This window comes from Hippocampus comes, unplaced genomic scaffold (genome assembly GCF_001891065.2).
Source record: "Hippocampus comes isolate QL1 unplaced genomic scaffold, H_comes_QL1_v1.1 scaffold174, whole genome shotgun sequence".
Classification (NCBI taxonomy): domain Eukaryota; kingdom Metazoa; phylum Chordata; class Actinopteri; order Syngnathiformes; family Syngnathidae; genus Hippocampus; species Hippocampus comes.
Window position 1 is genome coordinate 5,784,958 of NW_017805983.1, and position 21,003 is coordinate 5,805,960.

The 21,003-nt window shown below is 41.1% G+C and overlaps 2 protein-coding genes across 5 annotated transcripts; both read right to left on the reverse strand.

The window, feature by feature from the left end:
- Positions 1–1,310: 1,310 nt before the first annotated feature.
- On the reverse strand, positions 1,311–8,859 carry LOC109528339 (C4b-binding protein alpha chain-like). Of its 3 annotated transcripts, XM_019890773.1 has the most exons (11): positions 8,341–8,859; positions 8,064–8,261; positions 7,746–7,845; positions 7,579–7,652; positions 5,740–5,943; positions 4,905–5,096; positions 2,598–2,694; positions 2,438–2,511; positions 2,191–2,367; positions 1,924–2,109; positions 1,311–1,827 (listed from the first exon to the last, which is right to left on the reverse strand). In XM_019890773.1, the coding sequence occupies exons 1-11, from the start codon at positions 8,393–8,395 to the stop codon at positions 1,790–1,792; spliced, it is 1,395 nt and encodes a 464-aa protein (XP_019746332.1). In that variant the 5' UTR covers positions 8,396–8,859; the 3' UTR covers positions 1,311–1,789. The 3 variants fall into 3 exon arrangements, with proteins under 3 accessions (XP_019746332.1, XP_019746331.1, XP_019746333.1); XM_019890772.1 differs by having other exon boundaries at positions 1,311–2,109; XM_019890774.1 differs by lacking the exon at positions 5,740–5,943 and having other exon boundaries at positions 1,311–2,109.
- Positions 8,860–8,992: 133 nt separating this feature from the next.
- LOC109528338 (6-phosphofructo-2-kinase/fructose-2,6-bisphosphatase 2-like) lies at positions 8,993–19,886 on the reverse strand. Of its 2 annotated transcripts, XM_019890770.1 has the most exons (16): positions 19,758–19,869; positions 19,102–19,233; positions 18,257–18,382; positions 16,408–16,504; positions 16,239–16,305; positions 16,095–16,169; positions 15,959–16,015; positions 15,705–15,829; positions 14,485–14,692; positions 14,207–14,353; positions 14,027–14,131; positions 13,798–13,927; positions 13,310–13,372; positions 13,150–13,214; positions 11,941–12,138; positions 8,993–11,710 (listed from the first exon to the last, which is right to left on the reverse strand). In XM_019890770.1, the coding sequence occupies exons 2-16, from the start codon at positions 19,175–19,177 to the stop codon at positions 11,657–11,659; spliced, it is 1,593 nt and encodes a 530-aa protein (XP_019746329.1). In that variant the 5' UTR covers positions 19,178–19,233; positions 19,758–19,869; the 3' UTR covers positions 8,993–11,656. The 2 variants fall into 2 exon arrangements, with proteins under 2 accessions (XP_019746329.1, XP_019746330.1); XM_019890771.1 differs by lacking the exons at positions 8,993–11,710; positions 11,941–12,138 and adding an exon at positions 12,640–12,669 and having other exon boundaries at positions 19,758–19,886.
- Positions 19,887–21,003: the final 1,117 nt, after the last annotated feature.

The window sequence follows — 21,003 nt, forward strand, 5'->3', positions numbered from 1 at the left end:
TTTTCCTCCAAGGCAACTTTAAAGCAAATACAAAAAAAAAAGGTGGTTAATCAATCCAGGAACACAGAGGACATTTTTGGAAGACGAATAAGAAACTAAGTAGGAGAGCCACAGGAAAGAGATGATGTGGAATGTGTCTGGGAGAGGGATTGAGAGTTGAATGTCTTTGAGGGACATGATGTTTGCTGCTTCTTGTAAAAGGTCACTTTAATTTTTCAATCTCATCTTGTCTTTCTCATGTACTCTACTCCTGAATAGTGTCAAGGTTCGAAGTTGAAAAGCAAGCAAAGAATTTCACGTTCTTCACTTGTTAGCTGACAGCAGGTTGATAATCCCGTCACCTGCCTGTGGAGCAGGTCTGTGGTGTTTTTGACTTGTAAATACCGAACATTAGCAAGACAAGGGTTGGATTCCATGAGGCCGACTCCTAGAATTACACCTGCACCACTCCTCCCCTAAACTGCCGTGCCCATATCAAATCCAAAGACAGCCATCTCCCCAGCTCTTGTTTGATCTGTCCCAGTGCAGACAGCTCTTGCAAAGAGGCCCCACAAGGGCGGGCGGGTCACATTGTTTTGTGCACTAGATCGTGAGCCCATCCTTCTACCTTTGTAATAATACACGTGCAATGAATGAAAATAACACACACTCAATTTGGTTATAGTGACCCAAACTGATCTTTTGGAAAGCAGCACTGCTGACCCTTTGTATGACATGTTATGAGCAGAACTTAAGTGTGTAATCTGCTCTTCTGCAGAGGGAGTCAAAGATGTCTTGAAACTTACAGCAGTTTGAAAATAAATAAATAAATAAATAAATAGAAAAGGTTCTTTGTGATCTCAGAACAGTGACAGCAACAGGGTATAATAATTTAACTTTAAAATCAAAGAGCATTCTCATGATAGCTGATAAGCAATTTTGAGAGTGCGACAATAAGATCAAAACTGCATCTGTCTCTAAGCCACGTGGCCGCCATGGTTTGCTTTTGGCGCGTTTGTCATGAAGACTGGAAATGGGAAGCAGCTAGACTAGTTTAAAAACCCAATGTTATTTACAGGGGATTCATTTGGCTGGGAGGCACCCAAGAAATTGAACAAACATATTTCTTTTTTTTTGTGTGTGTGTTCACGTAGCCCACAATGCTATTGGTAATACCCTAACATGCAGATTTTCATCATGGAGGGACATACGTTGCTAATTGTCAAACTTACAATATAACTATCATCAAGGCATGGCCCGTATCCCCTCATGGGCAAAAACTCCCCTCCTACCGGAATCAGCTTCTTTCCTGAAACCTGATTGATTTTTCCTTTCTCCTTTTTTTTCTTTTTGGTTGAGATTGTTGCCTTTTAAAAGAGAGTTTGCTATGATGTATCATAGAGTTTGATATTTGCACTTGAATTGTCAATGCTCATGTAAATGTCTGGATTTTGTATTGTCTTTTTAAATGAATGGAATTGGTGTTCTTTATTTTCTTGTAACTTGTTTGTTCATGAACGCTCACTAGCAGTTTAGCCTATAGATGATGATACACATGACATTATTGACAGTAAAGGACAAAAAAACAAAAAACGAAAAAAAAACAATGTATAGAGGTGAACGCAATAAGTTTGTACTCATTCTTGCCCAAAAACACTTTATTGAAATAAACACCATGTATGTCAGCTTCATTTTAAAAACATGTCGAATGTGTGTAAGGCAAAGAAATATTAAGGTCCAAAGGGAATTTTTCCATCCTCTGTTTGCTCTTATTATGCCGGTCCTGGACTGACAAATGTAGCAAGACACATCAGACAGCATACCGACTCTGCCATTTAGTGTGCCGTGCTAAAAAAAATAAACAAAAACAAGATATGAATTTGTTCATAAAAGTAATTACGATAACAATCATCTGATAGATTTCTACCAGAGGTGTTGACTTACATGTGCGTCGACACTTGGGAAGGATGGGAACCCACTGACCATTGTCACCACAGGTGACGGTGCTCGCGCCGACCACCGTGTAACCATGGCGACAGTCGATGCTGATCGTGTCCCGGTGTTGATAAAGTCTGATGTGAGCTCGCGTCCAGGAGGCGTTGGGCACTTTTGGAGATGGACAGGTGATTTCTGTGGAGAAACTCCAACTTTTATTCATGGCAAATTGTAAATAAATTTGTTTAAAGATGACCGTGTGACTTTTTGTGTGACCTCTGCACGAAGGCGGTGTGCTCCACGTGCCGTTCTCTGTGCACCATATCGCCTTGTTCCCCACAAGGTTCCCCGTGCGACATTCATACACTACCACACTCCTGTACTTGTAGGGTGCTTCCTCTTTGCCGTTTTGCTCTGCATTGGCTACCTCTGGAGGCTCTTCACACTCCACGACTGCAACGGACAAAAAAATGTAGCGTGCACCATGGGAAGGTACAAAGTCCAACAAATTTCCAGGCTGCACCTTCACAAAAGGGAGCATGACCATCCCAGCCAAAACTCATGCAATTCCTGGTTGGTCGTCCTACAAGCTGAAACCTGGTGACAGGGTGAACACTCACAACCGTTCCAGCACTAATAAAGAGGGATGCATGTGAAGCACACAAATTATTTGATTGTCTCACCCATCATCACAGTGAGCTGTGGCGATGTCGCCAAACTCGACTCCGGTATAAATGAAGCGTCCATTTCGAATCTCCCCAGCCGAGCCACACAATTTCCCTTTTACAGAACGGAAAGAGAAAAAAAAAATGTTTGGGTGGCTTTAATGGGGAAGTCAAGTCAATAATGGTCTTTATGATATTATGAACATATGATACATATGGGGCGGCCCGGTAGTCCAGTGGTTAGCACGTTGGCTTCACAGTGCAGAGGTACCGGGTTCAATTCCAGCTCCGGCCTCCCTGTGTGGAGTTTGCATGTTCTCCCCGGGCCTGCGTGGGTTTTCTCCGGGTACTCCGGTTTCCTCCCACATTCCAAAAACATGCATGGTAGGCTGATTGAACACTCTGGATTGTCCCTAAGTGTGAATGTGTGCGTGGATGGTTGTTCGTCTCTGTGTGCCCTGCGATTGGCTGGCAACCGATTCAGGGGGTCCCCCGCCTACTGCCCGAAGACAGCTGGGATGGGCTCCAGCACCCCCCGCGACCCTAGTGAGGATCGAGCGGTTCGGAAGATGAATGAATGAATTATACATATGAACATATGCATCCCCACTAGTCTAAACACAGTACTGTATTATGATGAACTCTTTGCGTACCAGTGACGTGAAATGCTGTCAATTGGAATCATAACGAGAAGCTCTGTCAGCGTCATTTGCTGTCAACTTATGTGTTTTTTGTTTTGTTATGTTTTTTTTTTTAAATGGGAATGGGCCATGAAAGGTCTTGGCCAACTCTGATTTGATCATCATTTAGCTGAGAAACTTAAAAACAATAAATAAAATGACTACGGCCAGAAGATAGCAATATTTTATCTCTTTTGGATGAGCTCGCCGTGTGTCACAACAATGCGTAAGCTTGTGAAATTGGGCGAGCCCTTGGAAATGTGGCAGTCACAAGCAGTTCGGGACTGATCAAAGTCTTTCTCACGTTGAATCTACTGCAGAGTGGAACAAAAGAGATAAAAGATGATGGGAATTATTTCAATTTAGAAGTAGAAGAGATGATGTGATTTATGTGCACACATTTACACACACACACACACACACACACACACACACACACACACACACGTGGCACGATGTACGCACACATCACTAGATAGTGCTACTACCAAATATTGCTCAAATAGTTGCTAAAGTTTGTCAAGTATAAAATTGTGACACTGGTCATTCATTGTAAATCCATTATGTTGCCATCAAAAGCACATTTTCATTGTTTTTGGTGCTATTTTATAGGAAAAAAGGACCGTTCAGATGTTTGAGCCGCCACTAAAGCAAAAGTTTGCCTTAAAGTCACTGATTCGCCCCAAAATATCTGATATCTTCCCACAAAAAGATATGATATTTGGTGCATTTTTTGTTCCAAATGTTTTACTGTTGATTTTTGAAAAAAATGGAAAAAGTTTAAAAAATATTTTGTGAGACAGAAGAAAGAAGTCTAACCTTTCATTTAGTAGTTTCTCTGTTTACGTAGTTTTAAAACATCTCATTTTTTTAATGACTGACAATGAAATACTTCATATTGTGTTTGTGGAATATAATTTAAGCAGAAAAATCTGCCTGGTTTTCTTCAACTCAGACAGAGGTCGGCCATTTTGCGTCAACGTCACATGAAACAACCAGATAGATAAATAATGATTCTGACCTGTATCAGATGATGTCCAAGGCACAGGTATGTTCTGTTACATTACATTATTATATAGTACTGGTTTGGGTTATATTGTGGTGGTTTTAGGTGGATGAAGTCCAGTAAGTGCTTACTGAAGGCCCAGATTCCAAACGTAAGCCCTACCACTGACATTGTCAGTTGGTCATAGTTCATATTCAAAATTCAAAGCATCATTCATTGCAATTTTAATGGAATGTGGGTGGCCAAGGTCACTGAAGTCACTTGTGTACATTCTTTGTCCAGCAGTAGCTTGTGCTCAAGAAATAACCATTCTGTTTGGGTACAAACTCAATAAAGGATGTTTTTGGCGGAAACTGTTTGTCAAATTTTGTAAAAATTATCTCTATGTAATCCTGAGTTCTTTGTAACCTCTATGATGTTTCAAGATTTGTGCATAATAATATGAAAGTGTATTTTTGAAAGGAAGAAAAATGTCATCTCATACTCGGTAAAAAACACGATTCATAGAGAAGCTAAATGCTGGCAGAATCTAAATTAAAACGATTATTCATGTTGCCCATCTACCGATCTAACATATGTTGTCAAACTTGCGGTAAGTAAATGCATAAAAGACTCAAGAAGACAAAGAATTGAGCTCACGTTCACACTTGAGCAGAAGCGGCGTCCACTGTCCACTGATGCACTTCCGATATCTGCTGCCACCCACTGGACTGTAGCCGACATCACACGTGTATGTGACTCGCTCACCAGCGGCAAAGGTCGTCCTAGTGATGAACTCATCAGCGAGGTTGGTATGAGACTCGTCCAAATTTTCCGGAGCACTACAGCCTCCTGTAGAGTAGAATATTCTTTAGACAGAATCATTTGTGTAGACTAGAGCATATTTCACCGTGAAATCACAAATACTTGTGAAACTCTGATGGTACCACAGCTAACAGTCCATTTGACTGAGACAGAGTGAGTGAGAATACTGGGTTGAATTACCAGGCTTGCAATGATGCGTTGGCTAAATTTAGCTTTATTTATTTTATTTTTTTGAGGGGGAGGGAGGGATAAAACAGTTAAAAGCAACAATGAAATCTTTTGAGGTGTATCAGACAGTGAAAAAATGGTGAGATTAATTAATTATGATCTGTAATTACTTGATCTAATTAATCTATATTTTAATCTCCAAAAAATGCTGAGAAACCCCCTATTTTCGTTTTCAGTTCATTACATTATTGAGCAGTTGAGGCAGATCAAAAGATTCACATCACAGAAAAGTGGTACTATAAAGTATTTTATTGTTTTTAAACAGACTTGAACAGATGCAGTCCAAGCCATTTACTTTCTGCTCTATTTGAGACTAATCCCAAATCCTACCTGCAACCTTTAGTTTCGACCACCAGGGGGGATATCACTGTATTCATTCATTCATTCATTTTCCGAACCGCTTTATCCTCACTAGGGTAAAGAAATTGAATTTTATTTGTACCTTGATGAGCAGCTGAAGTCAGACACTGGGGGACTTTGGGCTCCCACTGGCCTGAGGGACTGCAAGTGACGTGCTGAGGGCCATCTAACAGGAAACCTGGACTGCAAGTAAAGGTCAACTTTTCGCCTGCCCGGTGTATGGAATCACCACCACTAATCCTCTCTGAGTTGGCCACTTCCGGTGTGGAGCAGGTGGTGTCAACCTCTGCACAAAGCAAAATCATGTATCTTTAAATTGGGTCAAGTTGCCCCGGACATGTATGCATCAGACATCTGTGCTAAGGCCAATCATTTGCTTGTGTTGACTGTATCAGTACATCTGTATCTTTATCCTGCTAAACCGATAGTTTATCATTTCAATTTCTGTGCTCTTGGAATGTGCACGTCACTAAAATATCAACAAACTCTCGTTGTGTCGCCACAATAGATCAAGATAATTAAATTACAGCAGCAAATGACATGAATCAAGATTGCTTGTCCCACTTTCTGTGCCATGTCAAGGTCAGTTTAGTACAGATTATTCTTATTTTGGTTTTGAATGTGAAGATCTTATTTTGCTGATGCTCAGTACAGTGACAGATCTATTATTGTGAGATACGTTGTCAGTGGTCACCCAAAAAGACTTTGGATATTCATCCATTTGATTACATCAATCCAGGGGTGCCCAAACATTTTGGACCGAAGATCGACTTTTCGATCAACCAACTTCCTGCGATCGACCCGTTACCGCGCACGCTGACACACATACACACGCACGCCATGATGAGCAACAGCCTGACATGGAGGCATGCGATGCACTTATGCAGTAGCTCACACGTACCGTTTATAAGTGCTTCCCTCGGCCCTCTAGATTCCCATTATTTGCCCGTGCCCTCGGTGAATTGTACACGAAACAAACTCTGAATGAGAGTAATGATAGGATGCTTAGGGTATAGTGTACATTAGCACAAAAAATATATTACTAACATGCACAAAGACACACAAATGGTTGGTTGTTTTTTTTCTCCTCTACATCCCTTGCGATCGACTTGGGACCAGTCCGCGATCTACCGGTCGATCGCAATCGACGTAATGGGCACCCCTGCATCAAGCCATTCACCCATTTTCAACACCACTTACCCTGAAGAGGGTCGCAGGAGTTGCTGGAGCCTATCCCAGCTGCCTTTGGGCAAAAGGCGGATAAACGCCTGAACTAGTCGCCAGTCAGTCACTGGGCACATATCGAGACAAACAACCATACACTCGCACATTCACACAATCACTGAGTGGGAACCGATCCCACACTGCCCTCTCGCAAATCAGGCGAGTGTACCACCGCACCATCAGCAACTCATTTGATTACACTGGTCAACAATTTTTGACTTTTTTTTGTACCAGTAGTTTTTGCACTGATTTTGAATCTGCCCTCGTTATTTCTCCAGCAGGTTTTCATAATAATTATAGCAACAGTAAAAGAACAATAATAGTATTATATTTAATAATATTTATGAATTAAGGGTTATGTTCCGCAAAAATTGGATTTTTTTTTCCTAAACAACATAGATATAAATTACAACGGATGGTAAAATCCGCATTGCGCAAACTATTGTAGGTCAAACTTCAAAAGAAAAAAAAAATCGTACTTTACTGATGTGCTAGAGGAAAAAAAAGTCATTTTTTTAAATCAGCGTCAGAAACACGTTTAGGTAAATGTTAAAGCCATCTCTGATTCAATTTTGCTCTTGACCAGTGTTATTTTATGTCAGTTTGTTTTTACCACAGTGGCTTGAAAAGAGTTACTGTGGGGAGAAAAAAAGAAACTTAACTTAAAGCCAAGTAAACAAAATGTATTCGGGTATACTTTCACATGTGGGAAATTCACCAGTCCATCCAGCCCTCTCACATGTCATGTACTTCGGTCCTTTTAGTGTGTACCTGAAAGCAAGAAGAAACACACACCATCATGGTCTTTTTTTCCGCCTTTAGAGCACTTTCATTAGCTTTAAAAATGTCTTATGATCACTTTACCCGTCATTGCACAATGCGTAGACCCTCTCCCCAATGAGTGGATGTCCTTCATAGCGAAACCTTCCATTAGGTAGATCACCAACATTACCACATGATCTCTCTATCGCAAACGGGCAGAGTACATTAGTCAGTGTGATGAGGAAAAAAAAACAGGTCGTTTTTCAAGGAAAATACTAAGTAGGCGTCTTTAAAGGGAACATTAACTTGGCTTCAGGACGCCCTCGCGTGGCCAAATGTAAAAACTACAACTGTCCTCCAGCACATTAACCTTACCAGAACAGCAGACAGCCACTTGTGGCAGGTCGGTCATATTCTTACTTTCGCATTTGAGTGTCAACGCAGTCCAGATTCCATTGACGCACATCACCGAGAGGCTGCCCGCGTATGCGACGAAATCTTCGGCACACTTGTAGTAAACTTTCTCCCCAATGTCGAACGTGTTTCTGGTCCTCCATTTATTTTGGAGTCTGGTGGACGGAAACTGGGGTGGCGCTGAGCATCGCTTCGGAACTTCGGCTATAGTTGAAGATGCAATGTCATCCACTCTTGTTTCATAAATCAGAATTTTGTCGTATTCTACGAAAAACCAACTTACCCGTGTCAAGTAATGAAATGGATAAACAGAGAATGTTCCACACGATGAACCTCATGTTAAATGCGTTCAGGTAAAAATGAGAAAAACAAGTAATGGGAGGATGAAGGCAGTATTTATAGAGGGGCGTCCCGATACCTCCCACTCACGCGCGTGGGCACACGCGCACACACCAACTTGGGCCAGGCTACAATAAAATAAAGGCAACGTACTCAATAGAGCATCAGTAGCATATTGTATTTACTGTATTGTATTTTGCAGACATGAAATGACATTTGAATGAGGGTGAGGATGTTTTCTAATTTAAATTCGAACACAATAAATTCGGGAAATAAATTGCCTGAAATGCATGCATATTTAAGAGTGTGCGTACCATCCAAACAGGGGCGGAGCTACAAAGTGCCCAAGGGTGACCATGACAACCGCAACACTCAGGGCAACTTTTTGTTTTGTGATTTTTCTACCTTTTTCACGTGGATGCAGTATTCTTCAGATGCTTTGATACTCACTAATTTTTTTACATGAACTGCATATGGTTTCCTAAAATAAAATGCACACATATCAACCTTACATACACTCACACTCATAATACAAACAAGAACGGATCTAAGACAAAAACATTTCGAATTGTCAAGAGTTAAGGCATTTTTTTTTTTGTCATTGTGCATTTGAAAAATGGTTTGAATAAGTCATTGATCGCAGAATGCAAAATGGGGGCAGCCGCCTCTGACAATTTATCGGTTAGATTGGTTCTTACTTCGTGAACGAATGAGTGCATGAGACAGAAGTCCACTATGAGATAGCACACAAAATATAAGCCATTGGCATTATCGTAAATATAGCTCAGCAAAACATTGCTTTTTACATTGATTTGTTCCTGCTTGATTATGAGTGTGGTGGCCATTGTTCTGGATGTGTGAATTTGATTTCATCAAACCCCTCACTGTTGTCTCACATGCCACTGAAAAATGTCCGACTAAGCTCCAACACAAAATCGACGTCCGATAGGTTGCAGTGCATGTGGTTATAAAGTAGTGTTGAATGACACTAGATGAGCACTGTGCGCCCATATAATCTGGTCAAAAACGCTGCGTCAGAACAACAAGCAGATTATAAAGTTCTCAGACACATGTCATCGCCTCTCCTCATCCGATGCAAGTCAAGCAAGCAAATGGCTGTGAATACGCGTTTGCGATTAATTCACACTGGCGACGATTCGTAAATGTGATTCTAATAAGTGAAAACCATCAGCAATTGAGGCAAATGGTTCACACAAAGGGCATGCCTTTATAGTGACACTGTGCATCCTAAAATATCTTATTGATTCTATTAGACTGATCATTGACAGCCTGTAAAATACGCACGTGTTTGCGGGGTGTCGGAATGTATTATTCTTTAGAAGTGATGTGAAACTAAGCGCGGTATGTAAGAAAGGAAAAAAAAGTCTAAAATCGTGACTGGTCATCCTTTCATCATGATCATTTTAAGTATTGTACTTCACAATGCTCCTTGTAGTGTTTCATACAAAGGCACAGTTGTTTGGGTTATTCGTGACAATAACGTGCATGAATGTGTCCTTAGTTAAATTTGACGTACTGGTACTGCACATATAAATTTCAGTGAACAGTGATTGTCTCAGCATTAGAAAGAGTATGGATGGCTCTGTACTAGCGCCATTTGCTCCATTGAATTTCTAGTTCCTACAGGCTTAAAAAAAATGTAATTTCAACACAGTCATATTTGAATGCGTGCACCTTCTCTTGAAAAACTAGCTTCCTTATACCTTTTATGTTGGAAGTTGCATTACTTTGTAATACACTTTATTTTAGGGTCCACAATCTGAACATTTCAGACAACAACAGGACATTCATAAAATAGCTGTTACCTTAAATCAGCATATTGATTTTCATGGCTGCCATTCCATTAATGTGTTATTTCTGATTCCATTTCATGAAAGGTTCGAGAGAGAGAGAGAGAGAGAGAGAGAGAGAGAGAGATATTGAGGCCATCATATTACATCATCCTATAATGGGTTAGTTCTTTAGAACAACGTCAAGTGGCAGACATTAGAGACAACAAAGATACAGACCAGCAGGGAACAAAAAACAACTCTCCACTGACCAGCATAAACGCCGCTGCCGAGGAATATCATTCAACAACTGCAGTGACCCACAAAAAGAAGACGGCAAATGCAAACACATCTGTCTGCTTTGACAACGTTCCTGAAATCTGATCTTTTTTTTTTTCCCACAACAAACAAAGCCAAGTTGCTTGAATTTTGGAGTGCCATAAAGTCAAATCAAGGTTGTTCCAGTATTGATTGCTAAAACTAAATCGAAAGTAAAATAATACATTTTGCAGAGAGTATAATGACAGCGAAAGGAAATGCTAATTAAGAAAAGGTTTCCACTCAATTGTTTGACTACACATTTGACACTCTATAGGTCAGGGGTGTCCAAGCTACGGCACTTTTCAGCTGCTTGTGCCATAAAATAAAAATGACATTTGACACGGCTTGCAAGGCACGTTTAAAAAAATAAAATAAAAATATGGAGGTGGCCAGAGAAAGGAGGTTTTCAAAAAATACGTGCCACTATTGTTTATGTATACTCTAGATATGCAAAGATACACAAACTATTGAGAACTAAAATCATTTTAAAATTCTCTTCAAAACACTGGTGAAAAAAAGATAATTCAATCTTAGAAGTGAAACTTGTTTCACTTTCTGCTATGTCAAGGTCCGATTTATGAACATATCACATTTGTCATCCTCAAGTAACTGTTTTAAAAAAGGTCAATGGCACCACAGTTTGCTCGTTTTGGTTCTGAATGTGGAGATGGGTTTCGGCTGCTGTTCAGTGCAGTGCTGTAACTAGTCTACTGGGACACAGGGCCCCGTGGCCATCACAAAATTTTGAAAATCTCTAAACTATTTGCCTTATCACCTTTAAAGGAGCAGGTTTTTTTTCACAATACCTAGAAAATACGAACAGCATAGAAATTGCTTGCTTGACTGATTTTGGCGTGTTTAATAAATTAAAGTTGATTAATTTTAAAGCTGCCCTTGTCCATGATTAGGTATACGGGCCTGAAACGAAAAAGTTTGGACACCCCTGCTCTAGGTAGCTTACCTATTTGCAAACAACAAATGGACGGAGTCTGTTTGTATGGCAGACCTGTACAGCGATTTTGTTGAAGTTGCATGTGGCAAACAAACAACTTGTGGTGGTACAAGCGAAAATTACATGTGGCGCAAAGCCGGGCCAAACATTTGGTCAGCAGTGTACAAAGGTCAAGACTAAATGAAAGAAACTTTTCTTCAACTGCCAACACAGTCGTCTGTGTCTCCTGCACTGAAGCCGTTCAGGCAGTCCTGCAAAGATGCAATGAGAGCAAGATGAAGATTGCATGAAAACACCAGACACATGGGCACAACTTGTCCTAATTTTGACATTAAAACACCAAACAGACACATGGGCACAACTTGTCCTAATTTTGACATGTGAGCTCACCAGTCAGGGTGAAACACTGTCTGGATGGCAGTGACAAACAAACCCATTTCATTCATTTTTGTTTCACCCTCTTCCCAAATTCAACACTGACCTCTCTTTCTCGCAGCTCCACGCCCTCCGATGCCTCAGAGAACGGCATGCCGGGTAAAACGGGAGTCTGGGACAAGCGAGGCTGCGGTTGGTTGTCGGCGCTGTAGAGGCGAGGTCGTTTGATCTGGTCGTGGCTGGACAGTGGCGTGAAGCTATTCCTCCGGTAGAAAGCTGGTGGAACGTCTCCCCTTTCTTTGTTCTACATGGCGATGGCAGACAAGAGACCACGAGACCTTGGTAACATGTTTTCACACCACGTCAAACAAGTCTGCATACTTTTTTACACATTTAGCTCGGGAAATAACCTGTACCCCTGCGCTGACAAGTCAGTTGCTTAACCACCTCCCAAAGTGACAAACAAAAAAAGAAAAGCACCTTGAGAATGTTTTCTCTGCAGCTAAGGCAAAAAAAAAAAAAAAAAGGGAAGATGACAGCGAGCTTTGAAAAGTGAGGGAAATCATGACATTGAGCTGTGCAGAGAAAACATCAAGCTGCAGCTTTGGCAGGTTGTGCGGCGACAATCTGCCAAAATCCCAAAGAAATTGAGAGATACAACCACTAAAGTTCCGACACCATCTCCCCAAGGTCCGAAACACTGTGTGCTCTGGAAGCCGTAAAGCCATTGTTCAGGTTGCTCCCACCCCTGTCAACAAGTCTTTTTCTGTACATGTCCCTCAATATGTTCATGTAGAGCACTCACTCTGTCTAGGACTCCAGGCTGAACGTCTCACTGCAAATAACACACAATTATAACCAGGACACAAGTATGGAGCTGTTCCTAAAAGAGCTAGTGATGTGCCATAAAGGTAGCAGAGGTAGACTGGTGTGAGCTGGTATACAGTGCAGCAAAGTAAAAAAAGAAATACATTTGACAGTTGAAACTTAACCGGTAACCGTCTTGACATTGTATTGCAACCTTTGCATTTAGGCGTGTGCTCCATTGGTACAACATAGCCTCACATGTTTTTGCTTCTTTTGAGAGCCTCGGCTCAAGTCATCATTAAGGAACATTGTCTTGCATTCTGGGCCGGTGTCTGTATTAGATCACACCAGTATGAATAGCCGTATCTTTTTTTTAACCTTTAGAACCAAATGGGAGTGATGGATCAAATGGTCTTATTCTGAAGTTTATGTTCGACGTTTTCAGGCGACACATACTCACGAAGAAACCTGCCACCCAATTCCTCATAAGACATAATCAAAAGCTTACTAATAGTCTGTCCCTGTGGGTGTTGACAGCCTCCACCTTGAGGTCAAAAATATCCACTTTACAACCTAGTGGCGGGGGGAAAAGAAAAGACGTCTCAATACCACAAATGGTTACCGTGCAAGTCAGGATCAGCTGACTCGAAAACAGCAAGGGGACTTACCATATGCCACTGGGGTGAGTTTGAGGACAGTGTGCAGGGGACACTTCAAGTATGGCAGGTCATCTGTGACAAAGAAGTACAAAGGGTCAACTTTCTTTGTTGTGCGGTGTGGCAAACCGCTTTCTGTGGCCTATGCGGGGTGTTGTGTTCAAACGACAATGCTATTTCCCTTTGGACAGGAGGAAGGGCGAAAAGTAACCAAAGCCACATGCCTTTTTGGTTTTTCTCGTCAATACTCTGTCCATGCCCAATTGTGACTCGGACTATCTGAGTCATACAAAAATACACTTCTGTCTCTTTAAATGTGTAATGCGTTGCTACAGCTGGATGTCTCGTTTGTATCTTTGGTGTTGATCAAACCCAACCCAGAAGAATTATGTGAACTGGAATCGCTTCTATATTTTCAGAAGTGAAAAATAATAACTCGGACAATCAGTTTGATTGGTTAAACAGGCTTATCCCCATATTATATTCTCATGCTTCTCTACCGGCGCTCTTGTCCAGGAAGTAGGCGAGCAGGCAGCGCATGACGGCCTGATGACAGATAACCAGCACGTTGCCCTGTCGCTCCAGCTCCATGATCACCGGCTCCAGCCGCTGCACCAGGTCCTGGTAAGACTAAAGCCAAAACAAAAAGTTCATACAGCGTCCAGTTAAAAGCAAGATGTGAGCTTGACTCAACCCGTCATTCATGACTCAAATGAAATGTGCAATTACTTCTCCTCCAGGATAGCGGTAGTGATACTTGTCCTGGTACCTCATGGCGTACTCCTCTGGGTAGGTTTCCTCAATCATTTTGTAAGTCATCTCTTCACACACTCCCTGAAACCCAAAGCAATAAAACCCTAACCACCCGATGACTGCCTCCCAGTGCGCCTTTCTGTTTAGATGACATACTGCATCAATCTCATTCAGGATCTTCCACTGCTCATAGGGAACACCAAGCTCCTCCGCAGTTTGAATGGTGCGCCGCAACTGACTGGTCCAAACTTTCAGGTCTGACAGACGATGTTCATCCACAAAACCTTTCAGTGCCACAGCAAACTGCGAAGGAAGTGGAGTTAGCATATAGAAAAATAACAAGACAGGCCAAAACAAATTCCCGATTCATCGAACCGTATTAGAAACGTACATTAAACGTTGTACTGCGCAAAAAGCAATAGCGAGCTCAGCACCTGTTTGCCTCTGTCTGACAGCTCAGAATCTCCGCCAAGGCGTCCTTGCAGATTGTGATGGCTCTCTCCGTGTCGGCATATGTAGATGGAGTGGGAGTGCACGTGGATGTTCATGAGGTAGTAGACAATTTTACTCTGAATGTAATCCTGCACCCTGTTGACCAGGAACCGACGGCCGACATTGATGACCTGAATAAAGGACAGGCACCTGCAAGCACAAAATGATGACGGCGGACTCTGAGGCTCACAGAAACAAACAGTAACTGAATTTGTTTAAAAAAAAAAAAAAAAATTCTCAAAGTATGAAGAAGAAAAATCTAGTACTTTTGCTGCAGTCTCTCCAATTGTCTCTCGACTACCAGATACATCGGGCTTTCACTAAAAGGGTCTTGGAAGTGTATGAATACCACAGTACACAATTATACTGATGTAAGTGTACATAAATAACAACTACCGTATTGGCCCGAATATAAGACAGTGTTTTTTGCATTGAAATAAGACTGAAAAAGTGGGGGTCGTCTTATATTCGGGGTCTAGACATTATACCCATTCACGACGCTAGATGGCGCCAGATACCATTGAAGCGAATGCTGAACTTGACTTCCCAGCCAAAGCGAACCCCTGTCGCGAAGAAGAAAAAATAAAAATAGTGGTAGCACGAAGAAGAAAAACCCAAAATAGTGGTAAGAAAGAAAAGAGAAGAAAATAATAGAAAAGATAACAGAAAATGGAGAAACGTAGCGACAATCTGGAGAAAAGTGGGTCGAAGGTTAACTGGCAGCTGATGATGTCATTTACATTTCAAAAACCAGAAGCCATTCATTTACGAATGTGATTGCACTTTAGTTTACATATTTAAATGTTCAGATATTAATATATGAATGAGGCAAAATAGCATGCTTTTTCTCTCAAATATCTTGTTAGAATCATTTGTTTCAGACGTACTGTAATTATTTTCTCTATAAAAATGTATTTGGTGTTCAAAAAGTCTTTTTTCAAACTCGAGTCTTGAAAAAGAGGGGGTCGTCTTATAATCAGGGCCGTCTTATGTTTGGGCCAATACGGTAATACTGTAGAACTTGTACCTCTCCCTCTGCTGGCCAATTTGTGCAACATCACAATGTTTTTTTTTTTTGTTTTGTTTTTTTTTTTTTTTTTATTCAAGAAGTAAAAGGAATAAATGGCACAGGTTCATGTCTATGCCATATAAAACATCCTACTTGTCATGGTCATCTGGATCCAAAGGTTGGTAAGTTACTTTATAACATTCTATCCTCTTGAGAAAATCTTCCATGACACTCTCTCTGTCCCTCTCTGGGTAGTCTGGACTGGACACCTTCACTTCCTATAAACATGGGAGAACAGAACATTATGATGCCAGAATGGGACTTGGAAGTTTGCATTGAAGCGTCAAAATGAGTAAGTGGTTTGCTTTTTCTGTCTTCTAAAAACACTTTAGTTTTGCTTTAATTACCAGGATGTTTGCAGCAATGACATCCGGATCATCACATATAGATTCCACAAAAAATACCTGACAGAAGAAAAACTTATTATGACACGAACTATATGTGTACTGTGACCTGACAATGTATTATCAGAGGGGTTTTGACCTTGTACGCATTCTTCTTTGCAAAATTAAGGATGAGCTCCCGCCTTTCCCGGGTGGTGTTGGTCGCGTCAAATACCTGCACGGAAAAACGAGGCATTCAGTCCAAATGAAGAAAAACCTGAGACATAGTGCTCAGTTTTCTTACAGCTATCTGCCCTCCTTCCTCATTTAGGTAGGACTTGACATCTTGTAGTGCCACCAGAGCACACTGTCTGTTAAAAACAAAGTTTTATGAATGCTCCTGAAAAGCACAGCCAGTTTTATTTGTTATACGTCAAAGTAGTTTACGAGCTTGCTAGTCTCGTTTTACGCACTTTCTTATTTGCATGGCTTCTGCGTTGTCATGTCTGAAAAAGTCATAAGACTTGTATGACTTCACGGCTTGTCTCCTATAAACTCCAAGGTTGAATACTGTGGATAAGACATGTGAGAGAGTTACGGCGCAAAAACTGTTCTGGGCGGTGACTTTCATTTCAGCTGCGCCTTCCGAACCGGTTCACCTGCATTCCAACAGAGTACAACTACAGAGAGATGCAGTGTTGACATGGACACAATCACATACCTCACATACAGTTCAAGAAGAGACTGGAGGAACATCTCAGAACATACCAGCAGTTTACAATTTACAACAAGGAAGTAACAGTGTGTGAGTGATTAAGAATGGAACCTGAGAAAGAAAGGTCTTTGGTTTGTTTTGCCAAATAGATACAAGGACATAAGGGAGGGAGAGAGGGAGGGACGGAAGGAAGGGGGAGTGGTACCCCCCCCCCCCACACACACATTTAGATAACAAACCTTCTAACTCCATTTCTGTTTCTTAATCATTGAAAAACTGCCCACTACTGCTATGTTGTTTTGTTTAGTTTTGTTATTACCCGTAAGTTCACTGGTTTGTTGGCTTTAATGAAGTGGTTAAGTTTAATGACGGAATATGTCCACACATGCTCATATGCTTCAACAAAGCTGCACTGGATGCGCAATGCACACAAAAGAGAGATGAGAACCAAAACAAGGGCAATTTATGAAGAAGCAACGTTTACCTGGGAATAAGTAATGTGTTATGTTCAAAAGTGCAGAGAGCAGAAAGTGGAGCAAACCATTTTTGCGAAACTAATCTTTAGTCACGGTGGTGTTATGAAGAGAATTGTTATTTTTTTTATCTGCGAACAGTTGTTTTGCTCTTAGCATATCTAGAAAAATCTCAGCAAAAGCAACATCTTTTTCCCTTTTCAAATAGCATTGTAGACTGTGTCAAATATTTTTGGTTGACATTGTGTGTCACAACCAAAATGCGTGGCAAGGCACAAATAGCCCGTGGTCCATACTGTTGACTCTGTTGGGTTAGTCATATCAAGTCTTAAGCAAATCCCACTTAAGTATGTTTGAGTGTTGATCAGCTAATCTTAAGCAATTCCGTCAAGACGCAAGTAACTCAGTCAAGCAGCTAAGAAGGTAGAAGTATAGTCGTTGGTTCAAGTACTTATCAGCTAATCAAAAGAGTCACAAGGACTCAGCCAAGCAAGTGAAAGGATAGTCAGACCGTGCCTAAGTAACCAAACAGTTTTGCACTCAACATTACAGACGCTTAGTATTATAGTTTAAAAAAAACGTTTAAATAATTGCTACTACTGTATTTAGTAGCTATACCACATTTAGAAATAGTTGTCTTTCACCTATTTTTAACAGACCAAGACATGAATCTTGAAAGAGGAGCAGGATGCGATGAAGACAGTGAAGACGACAAGGCAAATGTTACGGTGCTACAAAATAGAAGAGAAGTCAGACCAAGTGACAGCTATTTTTCACCTCGCCCCAGTCTACCCCCCAAAAAAAGACAAACACACAAGTGTGGAGATCTTTCTTTTTACAAGACTAAATTTAATTCCAAGGTACTTTTCAAATAATATCAGTTGCAAGGAGGAAAACAAAGTCACTTCTTTTGACTCATATGCGCGATCACTATCATTGCAGTCTTAGAACTTTTAAGTACCGGTACGTTTTGTGGGCGTCATGCAAGCATGATAATTCATTTTGGTGGTTTACGTTTACAGCTAATAAGTGTTTTAGTGAAGTGAAATTGCAGAATCAAACAAGCGAATGAGTGTTTGTGACGTGACGTTAAAACTCAGTAGGCTTTAGATGTACTCATGACTTGATACCTACCCTTTGTCGGCACACCAATCCAGTTGAGGTAGCGCGTCAGCTTCTTGGACATGTAGGTTTTCCCCCGAGCAGGCAGCCCAATCATCACAATCACAGTTGGAGAATTGGTCATGTAGGAGGCCCAGGCTGAGACGATAAACAAGCCTTAATAGTTTGCACAACGGCGGAAGGATACGTTGTCAAGCGACACAACAAAGTTGCCACCGCACTTCCTCTTTTTCGCTTGGTTGTTTTAAATATCTGGTCTTCATGTGCTATCCGTTCAATTATTTGCATGGGAGAGTGACAGCTTACGGCGCGCTCCAAATTAAAATTTGGGTGACATCGCTGCCATAGGATGGGGGGACTCCATCATAAACTGAGGACCCCTTTTTCATCAATATATTTATGTAAACAAAGGCATGCTGAGGAATAGCAAGTCAATGCTACAGTATAACACTCAGACGAATATTTCACTCACACCTGCATGTCTGATGGGTGACTTTTTAGCCAATGTGATTAGTCACCTAGTGGAGCTTGGGAGAACAAAACATCACATGGTAATTCAGTGAACAGTTTTCAAAAAAAAATCAAACAAGCAAGACAAACGCACAAGAGCAAATACCTCACCAGACCAGACTCTTAATCGTTAAGGCAGTCAAGATCAGCTCCTTCATAAAAATCATTTATGCAATCATTTCAGATCCATCTAGAGTCTAGCCAATCGCATTTCACGTCGTTCTGAATAAGACTCACGAGTGGTACTTCACCTGGGTTATTATACAACGTTGAATAGTTAATACTTAAGGACCTCAACTGAGTCCGCCTTTCGCCCTTGAGGCACAGAGAGACAACAGACCACTTACAGCACTTTTTCTCAGTCTTTTTGGACTCCATTGAGCCGTCTGCCATGTCCGCTGGTCTCTGATGCCGAGCAGCCATGGCGAGTCAGCTTGCTGATGTTCCCTTGTCACTGTCACGATGAAGTCAGCATCTTTCTGTGGAGGATCGGATGGTATGTTCATAGCATTCAAGGTTCAGAGCAGGACAGCCCAAGGCACAAGATGTTTAGAAGCAGGATATGATTGTGGAAAATTGGTGAAAATAACAGTTTACAAGTAGATACGCAGTGCTTAATAATAGGTCAATTTACTGATCATTTAGTAGACAAGTCAATATTAAAAAATATATATAATAATAAAAGATACACATTTGGAATCGCGTCACAAATAGACTATCAAATACAGACTATAAATAATAAACAATCAGCAATACAAAGTCACTGGATATAAATTGTGGGATTAAATTGGGCAAAGCACTACAAAGTGAAAATCCGTGAAAGTTATCACGTCGAAAATACCACATTAATGCGCAAGTAATGCCCGTCACACTTCAAAGCTGCTCGAGACTTTACTACGTTACCGGCCGCAGAGTTCCTCATTTCAGTTTTAAACAATACCTTATGGTGAAAGAACAAAGCGTTTGACAGTGCGGAAACAAAGAGCAAACTTTGAGGACTCACCTAGTCCACGGCAGGTGTCGATCAATGTTGGTTTTTTCTTTGTTCAAGTATTCCTATCAGTTGGCGACACCTTCCTCTCCTCGGATGTTTTCTGCTCCTCCTTCTGGCGTCTTAGCAGGAAGTGTAGCCTGCTCAAAAGTTCACCTTCACAACAACTATGAGATCCGGCAAAAGCGACAAATTAAAACAGATGATCGCCATCATTTATGAACACGGTTTCTTTCTTATCCTCCAAATTTAAGGTACGGTAAATGTACATATTCAAATAGAGGAGTGCTCGAGGGCCACATATAGATTTTAAGTGTCCACTCTGTGATGTTCAAACTGCTACCAAGATTTTAATGTATTTTGTATTTGTCTTGACTGTATTTTGTATTTTTCACTTCACTTTGCCACCAGCCCACGCCGTCCCTGACCAAAGCTGAACATGCATGCATGCAACACGCAGCTGTTGTGCAATGGGCACTGTCACAACCTAACATTTGCCATAGCTGCTTCGTTGCTAGCATATAGCTTATTCGTGTATGAAAAGTTTCAAACATGAAATGTTACCAATTTGATGTTGTCTTTTGGGGGATCGTACACTGAATTAAAAATCTATGGTGGTGTTCAAGTTTTGGCAGTGGTGTTCTAGGCCCAGGGATACAGCCGCCTGCATGAGAAACTCACCATTCCAATTTCTTCTTTTTTTCTTTTTGACTTTGCGAGAGTACAAAACTAAATTTTCGATAAGAAGATTGTAAGGATTCAACATGATAAATGAACAAAGTACATTTTGAAACCAACGTATCACTTTTACTGTGAAGGTGATTTGGCGCTTGTTATACAGTTCATGTACTGTATTTCTGTTATTTGTCGTTGACGAAAGATTCACAATGCAAACGGCGGGGAGCGCTATGTACATTATCTATGACGCAAGGGGGCGCTTTTGTCAGAAACCAGCGTATTCATGAATGAACTGACGCATGTTCTCAACATCAAAGTCGAAGGACTTATCTCCATCCGATCCTTTTGCTTTAGTAGCCCTTGATTTTTTGGATGAATAGCATGTTTCTGACATATCTGAAATCGTTTCCCTTGAAAAGGTGCTCGCAGTCTGCCAGAATGAATTGTGTACAGCCTGGTTACTTCGCGGATTTGCAACTTGATTCAGGTATGGGCTTTGATTGAGACACCCTATCGAGAGGCCATTATTTTCTGTTAATTAGGGATTGCTGTGCAACACACTTAACTATTTTTTTTCCAT